A 15,756-nucleotide genomic window follows, 5' to 3' on the forward strand; every position below is an offset into this window, starting at 1 on the left:
CAATAAAATAGTTTTAGGAAGTAAGAAACAGTTCAATAAGTCCCAAAATGGTGTAACAGTTTAAAACCACAGGAGACCAACACAAATACAAAGATTGCATTTACACAAACTTGCACATTTGAAACTAGCTTTTTTCTGTATCTTAGTATCTGTATCTCCTGTATTCTGTATCTTACACTCTTATTTGTCATTGACTCTTCTACTATTGTTTTTACATTAGTGCTGATCTACTAAAGTGTTGTGCAGAAAAATAAATTAGCTTCCTATAAATAAACCACCACTGCATTGGATTCTACAGAGACAATGAATGCTGAATTCACATAAAATAAAACCACAGCCATGCACACAATCTGAGAAAGCTGAGTTTAAGAGTCTGATTAATTATACTGAAGAAATGAAAACAAACTGCTCGAAAACAAATTCTAACACCAGTTACTAGAGAGTAAATCATTGTTCACATTTTAATTATCCAAAGGAGAAATGTGCTTCAAATATCAAGAGGTTTTGTCTCCCACCAGTTGACTGAAAGCGACACGATTTTTAACGCATGCATATTTTTTCCAGCTTTCATTTTGATGTAATTATAAATGCATCCCATCACATTATAGTAGTGACAGGAACGACCTTCCCAGCTGACCTGTGTTTGACCTCACCTTCTTGAGCAGACGCATGTTGTCCTCGCTGACATGCGTGAAGCGTGTGATGACGTTGTTGAGGTAAAGGTCGCTGAGTGTGGCGTGGTCCTTACTCTCCCTCCTCACTTGGTTCAGCAGCAGATACCAGCAGTTGACGGGAGAAAGCAGGTTCTGGTCCTTCCTGAAAGCCACGGAAAAGTGGGCTTTAAATATGTAGATGGAAAAAGTACTACACAATACATATACAAGAAAATAAAGCTCTTACTAACAGTTTGCCAGTTGCATTTGATTTATTTTATTCGTTTAAGGTTTAAATCAAAATATAGAACCTCTAATTATATATATATATATATATATATTGTTCATGCAATATATAAAGGTTTTCTGAAATATTTGCTTAAAATGTGCTCATTTCTCAAAACAATACATGCTACTGATTTGACAACTTGTGATATAAGACAACATTCATACATTAAGTGATCTAAATGTAAAACATTTAGCAGTCATTGTATATATAATGTCAAGCTTAAAATCACAAATCACAATCTCTCAAAGTGAATATCTTCATCTCTGCTGTAGCACTCTCTGGGTGGCCCTGGATTTGCTGTACATGCTGTTTTTGTGAGTGCCGCTCTGTGGCTTTTATCAAGTAGTCATCCAAATCCACTAATGAACCATTTTGTATTTATCCTCAAGAAATGCTGAGGCTTTGGTGAAGATTTCAACTGCAGTTCACTGAATTGCCTGGATGAGGATAAGGAAATGTCCTACAACCCATAAAATCTCTATAGATGACTCCCAGCTGAACGCACTCATAAAATCTTCATAATAAATGACTCATTAGTGAATATATCAACATACAAGCCACTGACGACAAGTTAATGCTCTCATGTAAAAATTATATTCCTCACTTCACTTTTCCATAATATATTTGATGCATGAATTCACAAACTGAATAATAGTATTACATACAACAGCCTCTAAAAGTATTTCAACTCATAATGCACACTAAAATGTCTGAATATATGTGTATCAAACAAGAAAACATCTGACCAATGGGCATTTTCAAGACAGCATAAAAAAAAAAAATTAAAAAGCATCTGCTTTGCAAAAATTAAGCAGAAAAAAGGAGTGCAGATCTTTGTTTTTTCTTGGGAAAATGCACCCTGAGTTGGTAAAGTGCAGTGATTTCATCCTTTTAAAAATAAGTTATTAAAATATTGTTAATAAATAATTAAGAGTTTAAAAAAAATTAATGCTCACATTTAATTAAAGATACACTAAAACAGTAATATTGCTAAATATTTTTACAATTCAAAATAACCATTTTCTATTTTAATATTTTAAAGTAATTTATTCCTGTGATGGTAAAGCTGAATTTTCAGCATCATTACTCCAGTCTTCAGTGTCACATGATCCTTCAGAAATCTTTCTAATATGCTGATTTACTGCTCAAGAAACATGATTATTAGCAATGTTACAAACAATTGTACTGCTTAATATTTTTGTGAAACAAGTGATAATTTTTTCAGGATTCGTTGATTCAGAAACAGCATTTCTTTGAAACTAAAATCTGTAACATTACAAAAACATCTATAACGTTATAAATGTCCACTATCACTTTCGAACCAATTTTATGCATCCTTGCTGAATAAAAGTATTTAAAAACTGACCCCAGACTTTTGGATAACTAAATGTTTTAAACTGATTACTGCCAAAAACTGCATTGCACTGCTGTCTGTGCAAATTGCTCATTTGTTCTGAGAGTGAAGGTGGTTTAACCACCTGCCAACGTGAAGGTAAAAGACGCCATTTTGTTTCACACACTTGATCTTCTATATTAGTAATGGCTGTTGCAAAAAGACAATACGAAGCCATTTTGGACCAAAGAGGCGAATGTCTTCAGCAGCCAGTGACTAATCACAAAGTTCAGCAGGCATCCGATGGGACAGCCCCATGAGGACCAGCACACCATCAGTGCCCAGCACGAGGAAAAAAACTGCAACAGAAGAGAAACTGTGAAACTGCCTCTCTCTCTCTCTCTCTCTCTCTCTCGCTCATCTCTCTATTTTCCCAGCAGAATGCTATCTGCATTAATGAGACAGCAAATACACAGATGCCCATACACACACACACACACACACACACACACACACAAGAACAATAACTACAGCAATCGCCTCTCCTCTGCCATCTCTGATTTTTCAAGCATGAAGCTGCAGAGCATCATGGGTAAAGTATTCCAGACGTCGCCCTAATCCACCGCAAACCACAGTCGAACACAACAGGGAGGGAGAAATGAATTGGAGGTGAACGAAAGGAATGGAAATAAGCACCTGAACCAAACGATTCGCCACTGATTCGTTTCTAGAAAATGACTCTTGAATCATTCATGTGCATTCATATTCTGGCTCTCTCTCTCTGTCACACACACAGACACACTTGTAACTTCACTCACTTGTATTGTTGGTGGTCCTTGGTGCTGCGGGTTTTGGCCATGAATCGTTCGGCGAGCTTCTCCAAGTTGCGTGAATATTCGCTCTCGATCTCGGCTTTCTTCCTGAAGAAATCCTGCAGGTCCTGGAGGAGCTGAACCCGCATGTCCGTCTGCTGCTCCAGACATTTCTGCTGCTCCACTAACTGAGACCGTATCTCTGTCACGCACACACACACACACACACACACACACACACACACACAGTTATGTTAGCTAATTAACAACGGCCATTTCAAACGACAGTGTTTGATTCTCAATGACAGCTGCAGTGTAAGTGATATCACATGACATGTTCAGGAGCAACTTGAACACAATGTGGGCACTGATGGGTGAAGTTGTGCTCCCTGAACCAGAGATTTTCCTCCTAACAAGCCGGTCTGGATTCTTCCTTAACAACACACTGGTTATCACACTCACTGCCGTTGCCAAGACAACAGGTAATGGAGTGGAGTATCCCATGGGGATTAGTGTGTGTGTTTAATGGGAGGAGGAATTCTGGATTTTCCATCCTAGTTCTCATCTCCACTTCTCCTCAAACTCCACACTCATTTTCCTTATAGGAATAGTTCAGTCAGAATTAAAATGTTTGCATTTACTTATCGTCGTGCCGTTCCAATCTCATTGCTGTTTCCATACAAAGGCAGTATATAGTGACTCGCTTTCAGCTTTTTAAAACAGCTACAAATGTATCATAAAAGTAGTTCAGACTCATGCGTTTATCATCTAATTCTTATGAAAAACTAGACAAGAAAATATTGGAAAGTACCATTTATTTTCAAGACAGCATGAATACACCCCAAAAAAAGAATAAAAATGAATAAAATAAAAATGAAAATAAAATAAAAAATATGAAACTATAAAGACAACAGAAAACACTGTTTAAAATTAAGGCAGGAAAAATAAACTGTTTAGGGCCATTAAAATACCAAGGCTGCATGTCATTTAAAATATAGTATTGAAATATTACAATTTAAAAAAAAAACTTTATATCTTAATATTTTTTAAAATGCAATTTATTCCTGTGTTGGCAAAGCTGAATTTTCAGAAGCCATTCTCCATTCAAACATATAATAAATTATCATAATTATAATCAAATTCATCTGAAGCAGTGCTATTTTCGAATTATTTATATACTAAAATAGGTTTATCAATATTTTGAATTAGCTTTTATTTTTCAGTTATTTTCACTTCAGCTTCAATTTTTTTTACATGCTGTTGATATTTTTATTTGTTTTGTTTGAGTTTTATTTATTTATTTTTATTTCCAATTAGTAATTTTAGTCCTTAACCCTGAACTTCCTTCATTTGGTTTTTCATTCAAACTTTTCATTTAATATTTTGTTTCAGCTTTATTTCAGTTAACAAGTGTTTTAATAGCTTTAGTTTAAGTTAAACATTATAACAAAGATATACAAGTTACATATAAGCCCAGACATAATATCTTTGCATGAAATGTAAGCCATTATTCACTGATAATCTAAAATGTGATTGAATCACGAGTTAGATTTGTGAACAAATCATTCTAGCTTTAACCCAATCATTTAAAAAAAATATTTGTGAAATAAATTAGACTATTAGTACTTTTCTCATGTCCTCTTACGAACGAACCAAATAGGACAGATTTTCAGTTAATTACATTTTAAATTCGTGTCTGTTCCTCACATAAACTATCATATATAAGTGCATAAGTCATATGAACCACAAGATATTTCTACAGCGTTTCTGCATCCTTTTGGAAGCTTCAGTGCCTGCTAATTGTAAGTGCATGGAAATGAGCATGTAAAACAGCCATACGGTTTGAAACAGAGCCATAAACACCCAAATATCCCCCCTAGGACACACCACCCCTCCACACCCCATCCCACCAAAATATTCACATCGATATGGCTTTTTAAAATGGTTGATTCATACACTTTGCATCCCCAACCCTGAATACAGGGTTCAGCCTTGGTTTTAAACACCATGAGGATGAGTAATTTTCATTTTTGCACAAATTATTCCTTTGGTAACTGCATGCTTTTAATAATAATACTCCCTTGTTCCCCTTCAGCAGCCTGCTCTCTCCCTCCTTTTCTTCCTCTCCCTCACACTTTTTCCCCCTTTCTCTCTCTCTCCATAGACCAACTGTTTAATGTCACACTGCCTCTCCGACTTGAAATAACAGATGAGACAGCAGGCTTGGCGCGAGCTCTGTGTGGGTGTGAGTGTGTGTGTGTAGGAGGGTGGGAGGGACTGTGAGAAGTGGAGACATGTAACACATATGTGTGTGTGTGTGTGTGTGTGTTTGCGTGTTCTGCATCGGTGGCATGGTGAGCAAGGTGACTCTTTTGATACAATATAAGAAACACCTGAAATACAGCAGAGAAACAGAGGTGATATTCAGATGATATTCAAAAAATGTGCCAAATGAATGTCAGCACTGCCTGAGTGATTTTAAATATATATTGTACAAGAAATATATTTAATATTTATGTAATAATAGGAGCAACTGGCAACCTGGCGTGCTCCTGGCTGATATCGATAATCTCAAATTGGCCAAATATTGAACAATTACTTGGCCTAGCCAATGCACCAGTCTTTCGTCAGTCCAGCTGTTGCCGACAGAGAAAATCTCCAGAGACAAAACATCCGACTGCAACGGAGCGCATCCTCACACGGGCCGTCCCCTGCCTCCACTCGTGTTGATGCTCGAAACACGCTCATCTGTCATCTGGACAATGTGCACTCAGAGCGTCCACGCAGTTTCAAACCAGTTACGAATAAACTCACTTCGAACAAAACCAGCCTGAAACAACTGCGGAACTGGAAGTGCATTGAAACTGCTTTCCAAACTACAAATAAATGGACAGTGAGTCATTTCCACAAGCCTTTGAAGCACAAAACAGGCAGACAACTCTAATTAAAACAATATAAAAGCATCGGAAACATGTTTGTTCATGTGCATGGATTTCATCTAGCGAAGAAATATAAAACTCCCGTTCCTGCTGTGCCGAGCAAATGCGTAAATATAGACATTTAAGCATGATGAAAAATAAAACTTGCCAGTTTACAAGCGGTGAATAATGGTGTATAAATAATGTGCTCCATAAAATAACTGCTATTTATAATTTTTCAAATTGTTTGTCTTCACAATTCGCTGTCTATCTGGTATTTGACCTTTGAACTTGTGACCGCGGTGAGCACGTCTGATACCCTGCGGCATGCGCCCGACCCAGACTGTCTCCATGGCAACAAGGCTTCTGCTCAGCAACCTGAGAGCGTGAGGAGTGTGCAGGCATGCTGTACAGCAGCATTACACACACACACACTCACATATTCACATGATTTATAAAAATAGGAACTTCCAACCACATTGGCAGCAAAATACGCACTTATGCCCCCTATAAACATAAAAATATCCTATTTATGTGGAAGAAAGGGGAACTCACATTTTTATCCTCTAAAAAAAATAACCATATACGTCACCATGTTATACACTATTCTGCTACTTCCCATTTATTTCCCACTTCTCCTTAGACTTCTTATCTGTATCTCCTCTCTCGCTCTCCTCTATTCATCTGAAGCTAATTTAATTCTTAAGCTTTTTATTCAGCTTTTGCTTTAATCTTACACTCTGTTCTTTCAGTCTAAAGAAATCATATTAGCATTGCCCAATCTTTGCTTAGGAGTCTTAAAGGGGTCATATGATGTTGCTAAAAAGAACATTATTTTGTGTATTTGGTGTAATGAAATGTGTTTGTGCGGTTTAAGGTTAAAAAAACACATTATTTTCACATTATATTTGAGTTCACATGAACAACGGTTAACGTAAAGTTACTCGTCGTCAGGCTACAGAAGAATACCATAATTCTTCCGTTCAGTTAGGCTTAAGACATCGAGAGTCACGCAGACCTATAACAACCCAGCCACAACACATAAAGAAAGGAAAAACTGAAATCGCATCATATGACCCCTTTAAGAATCGTTACGTGTCAAAATACCCCAATTTTTTCTGCTGGAACATAAACTTTGCCTTTAAGTTAAAAGAGCCAGACGGCTTTTTGATAGAGGCTTTGCCTGTTTGTATAATTGTGAATGTACATCAACTGAACAAGTCTGGGGGGGAAAACGGTCTTTAGCATGATTTGAGCTGAAGAAGCTAAATTTAGATGTTTTCAGATCTTATTGTTGATTTAAAAATGTCAAATCAGTTTTGGACATTTCAGTCTTTCACCAGTGAAGTAGATGTTTTCCATTTTTTAAGTAAAATAAGTTAATTGGTCAACATTAATTGATGATACTTCAAGTTTACACACACACACACACACACACACACGTATATATAAAAACATACACACACACATACTTCAAACTCATCAAAATAAGTATAGTTTAATAAAGTTTTAGCCTAAGTTTATTTTATTTTATTGTTTTATTTTATTTTATTGGAAATTGGAACGTGTCCTGTTTAAGGTAATGTTTTCTGAACAAAAAATGATTATCATACATTTTTACCATGATTTACCAAAAAATGAATAATCTCGTCAGGCATATTTTACATTGGTTTGGGATTACTCACCACTGACTGGACGAGACATCTGTCAATCAACGTATACAGGAAGAACCAGCCGAAGAACAGCAGAGTCGTGGTAGAAAGTTCGGAGATGGTATTAAAGTAGCTCAGTTTAAATGTATTGTATGAATTGCCCTTACTATGGAATCAAAAATACAGAGTGTCTATTTACACTTAGTTAAAAGTGGTTGTAAATCATCAGCTCCAGCGGCGCAGATGGATAAGCGCATGTCTTAGGCTTTTTGACGCGATCGACCCGGGTTCGATCCCGCCTTTTGCCGAACTTTTTTTTTCAGTGGTGAGTAATCCCAAACCAATGGCGCTCTCTCAAACTATACCTACCTCTTCCGGTTTGTCTGATTTGTCGTTGTGTTTTCTGACTTGTTAATTTGTTTTCAGATTTGTCGTTGTGTTTTCTGACTTGTTATAATGTTTTCTGAATTGTTGTTGTGTTTTCTGAATTGTTATTTTGTTTTTTAGACTTGCATTTGCGTTTGTAATTTGTTATTTTGTTTTCAGAATTGTGATTTGTTTTGCACTTCTCGGCCACCGTAATATTTAGAACAAGAATCACTAAATGATATTAAATGAGTGCAGCCCCAAAATATGAATTAACTGTACATGTCATTTTAAATCCTTACCAATCTTTGCCACTATAATAATTAAAAAAATAATTAGGTATGATCACATATTCTTTTTTATATTTGAATAAGTACAGGTCAGAATAAGCATGTTGTTTCATTTTTACGCTGAAGGATGATGGAACATTATTTCCATCCATATTTTTACACTTTATTTTTCACAAAAGTTATTTGAAACATTAAAGCAGACACATAACAATAGCATTTAATATGCCCTCTCTATATATAAAATCACTTTTGTAAATTTAATTTGATGCTGTCACCAAAATGGGATGTCTCATACATTCTGTCTATCTATCCATCCATCCATCCATCCACATATACACACACACTGATGGAGTGAATGTCTTTGCATAGTGTCAAGGAAAAGTCAGCATTAGGTAAGGCTTCATTCAGCACACAAGACACAACAAATGTAATCAAGCACTCACGAATCCAAGGTCAGTAGATACGAACAGCTAAAGAGAACGTGTCAGGACTAAACAGACAGACAATGACTCAACACCAGACCAGAACTGTCATGCCATATTTAATTTGACACAAATGTAAATGAGGCTTTTAGGAAGCAACAGTCAAAACATTAAAAATGCAAAAATAAATTTTATCCACATGAATCAAAATATAGAGATTACCCTGACTAAGCTCCATTAGGACATCTCTGTTGTCCTAAAACTTGAGATAAAAAAGCAAGCTTAGCTAACTACGCTTTCTGCTTTAAACCCAAGAGTAAAGTCAAAGACAGGCTTTAAGACCCACAATCCTTAGTAGTAAGTACTGCAGTATATGTTGTCCTCTCCTCTGAGGTCTTAAATAGATTACTGGATCGATATCTATACTTGATTAATGAGACTTACAGGGTTCCCGTTATAAATACATGCAGTGGGTGGCTGGGAAATCTGTCTGATCTAGAGTCTGATACAAAGAAATCAGTTTTGACCAAATTAGCTATTTGTTCACTGTCTATTTTCAAAAGGAGGAAGTGAGGCCATATGCTGTATCCAATCATTATTTTGAAACATGACCAGGGCTGGATGGGTACATGAGGATGGGACGATATTACACACACAACTCACATTCACACACTCCTGCAAGCACACACACACGTTGTGGACATCTGGTCCTTGTCCTCCTCTCAGCATTCGCCATCGCCTTACTTGTGTTACAATATCACTTGTCCACACATACACGTTTACTTCGCTACCTAAATGAGGCGTTTCATAAGCTGCGTCTGAAATCGCATACTAAGTATGTACCGCATTTGATGAAGAATGCACTTTTGACCATTAAGTGCATGTATGAATTTTGGTAGTATGGAAATAATCAGAACATACTACACCATGTTTTAACTGTCATGTGACCTAGATATCATTCATGTTGCTGTTTTACAACATTCACAAACATTACAATTCCTCTCCTGTTTCCTCATGGGACAGTAAATTATCAGATACATCAGGTACGATTATAAAATATTGCATACTGTTTCATGAATATACACTTGGACATGCTACTAATTGGGTGTACTGTTTTTTATACATGATATAGTAGGTAAATATGCATATTCAGATACCGGAATAGACTTAAAATAGTTTTACATAATGCTAATTATAATGCAAAACAAAACAAAGCCAATACTGAATCTAAGAACATTTTCTGATATGATACCATTATATATATATATATATAAAGCTTTTAAAATAATTATATTTTAAATATTATTTTAAAAATTATTATATTTATATTATTTTTACATTTATTTTTTATTATTTTTATTATTTTAACATTTATTATTATATTACATTTATTATATTTAAATTCTAATTTTATTTATGTTTAATTATATTTATTATAATTAATATTTGTTTAATTTTAATTATATTTAAATACATATTTATTTACATTTTCCCCAGTTAAGAATGTCCCCAAATAACCCTAAAAGGAGAGGTAACAATTTTTTCCCTGAAAATATAAGTAATCTCACACACACACACACACACACACACACACACAATTCCCTGTTAAGTTGCAGGTTTGCAGGTCCATATAATCTAGTGTTTAAACAGAGCCGTTCCACACATAATCAAATGGCACTTTCATAAGAACAATCTTTAACTTTAAAAGAAGCAGGTAATTTCTCACTATTTCATATCGGAAAAACCCAAAGTTCATCATTTGTGTGAGGCAGTGACACGAACAAGAAGATGTGGGTGATCAAAACCGCTTTCTTCCTTCTGCATGACCATAAAAAAAAAACATCATCAGTATCATTTGGCACTATTTCTATGAATGGCTGTTGAATTCTGGAAAATCTGCAGTGTAATGCTTCCCAAAGCCACTAGAAATGTTCCTTTAATCTGTACAGCCCATTTTATGTCGCTTTACATTCACTCTGAACATTTATTGTGAGATGTTTGGACTCTCACGGCTCCTTCTCTGGGACTCTGAACAAAGAGATGAAATGTCTTGTAACGGAGTGGATCCCCTGAGCTGCAATACATCTGATTCATACAGTCACTCTAGGCAGAGGAAGTACACCAGCGAGTCAGTCTGCGGCCTCGGACGATGATGTGTATCGGTGTGTTTGTGGCTTTGGACTGGACAGCAGCCAGAAGTGCAACCCGGGATCAAATCTCATGAGAATATAACAGGCTAAAACGCAGTATTATGGCAATGTCATGCTGTAAGATATCAATTCCTTTTCTGTCTTTCATTTTGTGGTTATAATCACACGCTGGAAAAGATTCAACCTTGCATGATAACATACTGTACGCATAATTCACACACACTAGCTATCACTGGATGACATGAGGATGGGGTTTACAATGGTGTTTCTAGTCGTATGCATGTAAAGCTTTTGTACAACACAAGCTCCCTACAGGACTGAAAAAGTCCCTCGCTCGTGAGCCGTTTCTTGCTGATGAAGCAAAAATATTTTGAGGAATGCGCATGCAACACACACACATACACCAATGTTTTCCACATTAAACTGACTCACTCTGAATCAGGGTTATTATAGTTAACTATAACCATAAAAACATTTACGTTACTTGAAATAAGTAGCCTACTGAAACTATATAGATCAATATATAACTAGAAAGAAGAAAAAACTTAATTTATTTCAGGTAGTTGCCAAGCAGGGTTATTGAATTTAACTAAAATTAAAACAAACTAAAACCATGAAAAAAAAACAATTACTTGAAATAAATGTTAATTGAAATAAAATAAAAACATTTAAGCTAGTTGCTAGGCTTTTAAGCTAGGCTGATTCAAAGTATTAATAAAAGCTATAATTGTATCTCAATGATACTAAAATAATATATATACATGTAAAATAATATAAACAATAAAATAAAATACTATATACAGTGTGTGTGTGTATAAAATCTCTATAGTTTATATATAATCTATTTTATATAAACTATTATATACATTATATATAAACTAGATTATATATAATCTATAGAGGCATTGACAACACAACAGAATTACTAAACCTTTAAATATATAAAAATTAAAACTAATTGAAAAAATGAACAACAACTATATGTTAGTGATACTAAAATAACACTGCTTTTAATTATCATAAATGTGTAGTTTAATTTGTGTGTGTGTGTGTAGATGCAGATACAGTCAAGGTCATGTGCCTCTCTTTCCTTCTAACTTCCTCCCTTAGAGAAAACCATTTCCTGTTCGGACATTGACAAACTCGAGCATGTTCCCGAGGACATTATTTTTTCCACAGAACCTATTTTTTCGATTCTGATAAAAATTCAAGCAATCACATTTACACATCCGTGCTCACAGAACGCATTTAACTGCAACTATTTTAATCAATAAAAAGTAAATTAGGCACGTTTGAAAAGCAAACGAACTGTAATATCGGAGAATAACAGCGCTGTCCCTTATGACCATAAATCACTCATCTGTCTCAATCCATCCTTACTCACACTACTGTATGCCACACACATGGCCATACGTGCGGTCCATACTAAACAGCACTGCTGCGGCAGGAGGATTCCCTGATCTTGCTCCCTGACACACACACAGCCAGATACCCATCGCTTCCCCATTGGACATTCATACACACTGGTGGTTGAGTATCCATGGAAACATGTACAATGCAGCAAGAGCCTGTTGTCTGTTGAAAGTGGAGTGTACCTTTGTGCATGTGCACACAAACCTACATTTGACAACGAGAGCCGTCCATATGTTCATCCATCTTAGCCACGCGTGCGCTAACGCAGCGGCCCCAATACTACACCGATCTATCAGCATGTTGCCTAGAGACCACCCTCACCCGGACCACCATTGGCCAATAGTAGCTGAGACAGCAACTCGGCTCCTTACATTTAAATATCAGCATTATGGAAAGCAAATCTATGCTTTTCTCATTCCAGCTTTTTTTCCAAAACATTTTTCCATTTTTGAGATCTAAACAAGCCGTACAGCTTTGCCTGACTACAGTTGGAGTACTGGAGACAGGGGTTGCCATGAAGCCCCCCCCCCCCTTTCCATTTCTGTTAAACGAGTGTGTCCGCACAATGAACGCCCTGCTGTTAGGGCAAACAAATGATGCAGGGTGGACTGTATATGTTATTATGTTGATAATACATGTATTGAAAGAAAAAAAAGCATGCATTTTCATAATTCCCTCACTTAAGACTCTCACTTCCTGCTGGAAATCCAGTTTAAGCTTGTTTTGAAACATGGTAGCTTGTTTCTAGCTAGTTCAAGGTGGTTATCAACTGGTGAAAAAGCCATCTAGAGCTGGTATGTGCAATTGATAGCTGGTTTTTAAGCTGGTAGATATCTAGTCAAACAGATAACAGATTCAAAAACGTAATCCCCTTGAGACCAGTAACCACATTACTTATACCATCTGGACCATCTTCAGCTTGTATGATCAGCTGACTGCTGGTTATTAGCTGGTTGACCTTGTTCCAAAAATCACCTTAACCACCAGCAGGTTGGTTTCAAGCTGGTAATAAGATGGCTGACCAGATACCATGTTGCAAATACCATCTTGACCAGCTGGTTATCATCTCCTCAACTAGCTACCATGTTCCAAAACTAATTTTAAACACCTTAATCTAGTTGGTTTGTAACTAAGCTGTCTAACCAACTGCCATGTTACAAAAACCATCATGACCAGCTGGTTATCGTCTCATCAACCAGCCATCATGTTCCAAACTAATTTTAACCACCTTAATCTGGTTGGTTTCTAGCTAGTTATAAACTGGTTGACCAGCTGCCATGTTGCAAATACCATCTTGACCAGCTGGCTGCTGGATATTAGCTGGTTGACCAGCTGCTACGTTGCAAATACCATCTTGACCAGCTGGTTATCGTCTCGTCAACCATCTATTATGTTCCAAAACTAATTTTAACCACCTTAATCTGGTTGTTTTCTCACTAAGCTGTTTGACCAACTGCCATGTTACAAAAACCATCTTGACCAGCTGGTTATGATCTTGTCATCCAGCTACTATGTTCCATGGTACCATGTTCCAACTCATCTCAATCACCTAAAGCTGGTTGGTTTCTAGCTAGTAATAAACTGGTTGATCAGCTGCCATGTTGCAAAAACCATCCTGACCAGCTGGCTGTTTATTTCTAGCTGGTTATTAGTTGGCTGATCAGCTGCAATGTTGCAAAAACCATCCTGACCAGCTGGTTATCATCTCTACAACCAGCTACAATGTTCCACAACTCATCTTAACCACATTAAGCAGGATGATGTCTAGCTAGTATTAAGCTGGTTGACCAGCTGCCATGTTGCAAAAAGGATCTCGACCAGTTGATTATCATCTTGTTAACCAGCTATCATGTTCCAAAATTCATTTTAACCACCTTAGTCTGGCTGGTTTCAAGCTAAGCTGGTTGACCAGCTGCCATGTTGTAAAAACCATCTTGACCAGTTGATTATCATCTTGTAGACCAGCTACCATGTTCCAAAACTCATCTTAAACACGTTAAGCTGGATGACCAGCTGTCATGTTTCAAAAACCAACTTGAATAGCTGGTTGATTATTTGTAGCTGGTCAACCAGCTACCATAATCCAAAACCCATCAGAAAAACCTTACGTGGACTAAAAGCCACACTGACCAGCTGGTTGGTTTGTAGCTGGTAGTAAGACACTTTGCAAAAAACATCTTGACCAGTTAGCAGCTGGCTTCTAGCTAATCCAGCAGGGTCATTAGCTGGTTGACCAGTAACCATGTTCCAAAAACCATCTTGACCATTTTGAGTTGCTTGGTCAAACATGGTTAACCAGCTTTAACCAGCTAAAGAATGCAAGAAACCACTTAACATTTTAAAACACCCACCAGCTTAACAATTTCCATCAGAACGATTTAATGTTTTGAGAATCAATTCACACAAAACAGGCAGCAATAATGCAACTGAAAGACATTATGAAATATTATTTGGCCAACATGTTGTAAATTTAACGCATGCACAAGGTTCATATTAGATGCATCAGACGAGAGTCCGTCTCCAGGTGCCCATCAGGTGCGAGAGTGTTCTTCTTACCTTTCACTTGGCTCTCATACTCCGTAATGATTTCCTTTTCCTTTTTGCTCTTCGTCGTGTTAGACATGACGCCTGTGTAGTCCAGATCCGCTTGTCCCTTCGGTCTAAAACCTATCTGCTTCTCCGAGACGCGTCCCTACTGTGACCGATGCGTCGTATCTAACCACAGGTTCAGTGAGTGATCCAGCAGCAGGAAACTGTAGTCCGTAAAGCAAAGCGATGACATTCAACCATGCACATCAACGATTATTGGACCTGCACGGAAAAAAGAGCCATGAAAAGTGGCACGTGAACCACAGGGGCGCGTCGTTACAGCCGCATCGCCAGACGCGCAAGAACGACTGGAGATGCAAGTGGCCGCATAAATATTACGCACAGGTTGAGTGCGCACGAGATAAACAAGAAAGATAGAGGTGGCAGAGACCGTAACTCATCTAAACTCATTCTAAGGTGTGAGAGTATCTGATTGTGTATGCAAAAAAAAAATCGTTAGGTGAGCATGTTTCTCATGCGCGCTTTCTCACTACTGTCAATTGGTGGGCGGGTTGGGGCGTGAGTGTGTGTGTGTGCGTGCGTGCGTGTGTTTAAGACGCACAAAATTGACAGTCACTCTATTTTAGGAAACCTCTAATCCAGCTGTTCACTGTCCTGGTCCTTGAGAAGCCACGCTCTGAACATTTTGGATAGTTCTTCATTTAGCACACCTGATTTGTATCATCGGCTTATTAGTAGAGACTACAAGACCTGAACTGGGTGTGTCAGATAACGGAGAAAGTCAAAATGCAAGAACTGTTGTACTTCAAGACCTAGACTGAGAACAACGGAACTAGATTTTAAAGGGGTCATATGATGCGATTTCAAGTTTTCCTTTCTCTTTGGAGTGTTACAAGCTGTTCGTGAAT

The 15,756-nt window shown here is 37.1% G+C and overlaps 1 protein-coding gene across 2 annotated transcripts in view; it reads right to left on the bottom strand.

Annotated features, from left to right (window-relative positions):
- The window catches only part of LOC107658816 (SLIT-ROBO Rho GTPase-activating protein 1-like), a 36,309-nt gene extending 20,836 nt beyond the window's left edge, over positions 1 to 15,473 (bottom strand). For both annotated transcript variants that reach the window (XM_016447477.1, XM_016447476.1), the window contains exons 1-3: positions 14,855 to 15,473; positions 3,094 to 3,289; positions 654 to 816 (exon numbers count right to left, since the gene is read on the bottom strand). In XM_016447477.1, coding sequence (XP_016302963.1) covers positions 654 to 816; positions 3,094 to 3,289; positions 14,855 to 14,921 — 426 coding nt within the window. In that variant the 5' untranslated portion in view covers positions 14,922 to 15,473. The remainder of the gene's footprint in view (positions 1 to 653; positions 817 to 3,093; positions 3,290 to 14,854) is intronic.
- Positions 15,474 to 15,756: the final 283 nt, after the last annotated feature.

The sequence above is a fragment of the Sinocyclocheilus anshuiensis genome, unplaced genomic scaffold (genome assembly GCF_001515605.1).
Source record: "Sinocyclocheilus anshuiensis isolate Anshui unplaced genomic scaffold, SAMN03320099.WGS_v1.1 scaffold283, whole genome shotgun sequence".
In the NCBI taxonomy this organism is placed as follows: Eukaryota; Metazoa; Chordata; class Actinopteri; order Cypriniformes; family Cyprinidae; genus Sinocyclocheilus; species Sinocyclocheilus anshuiensis.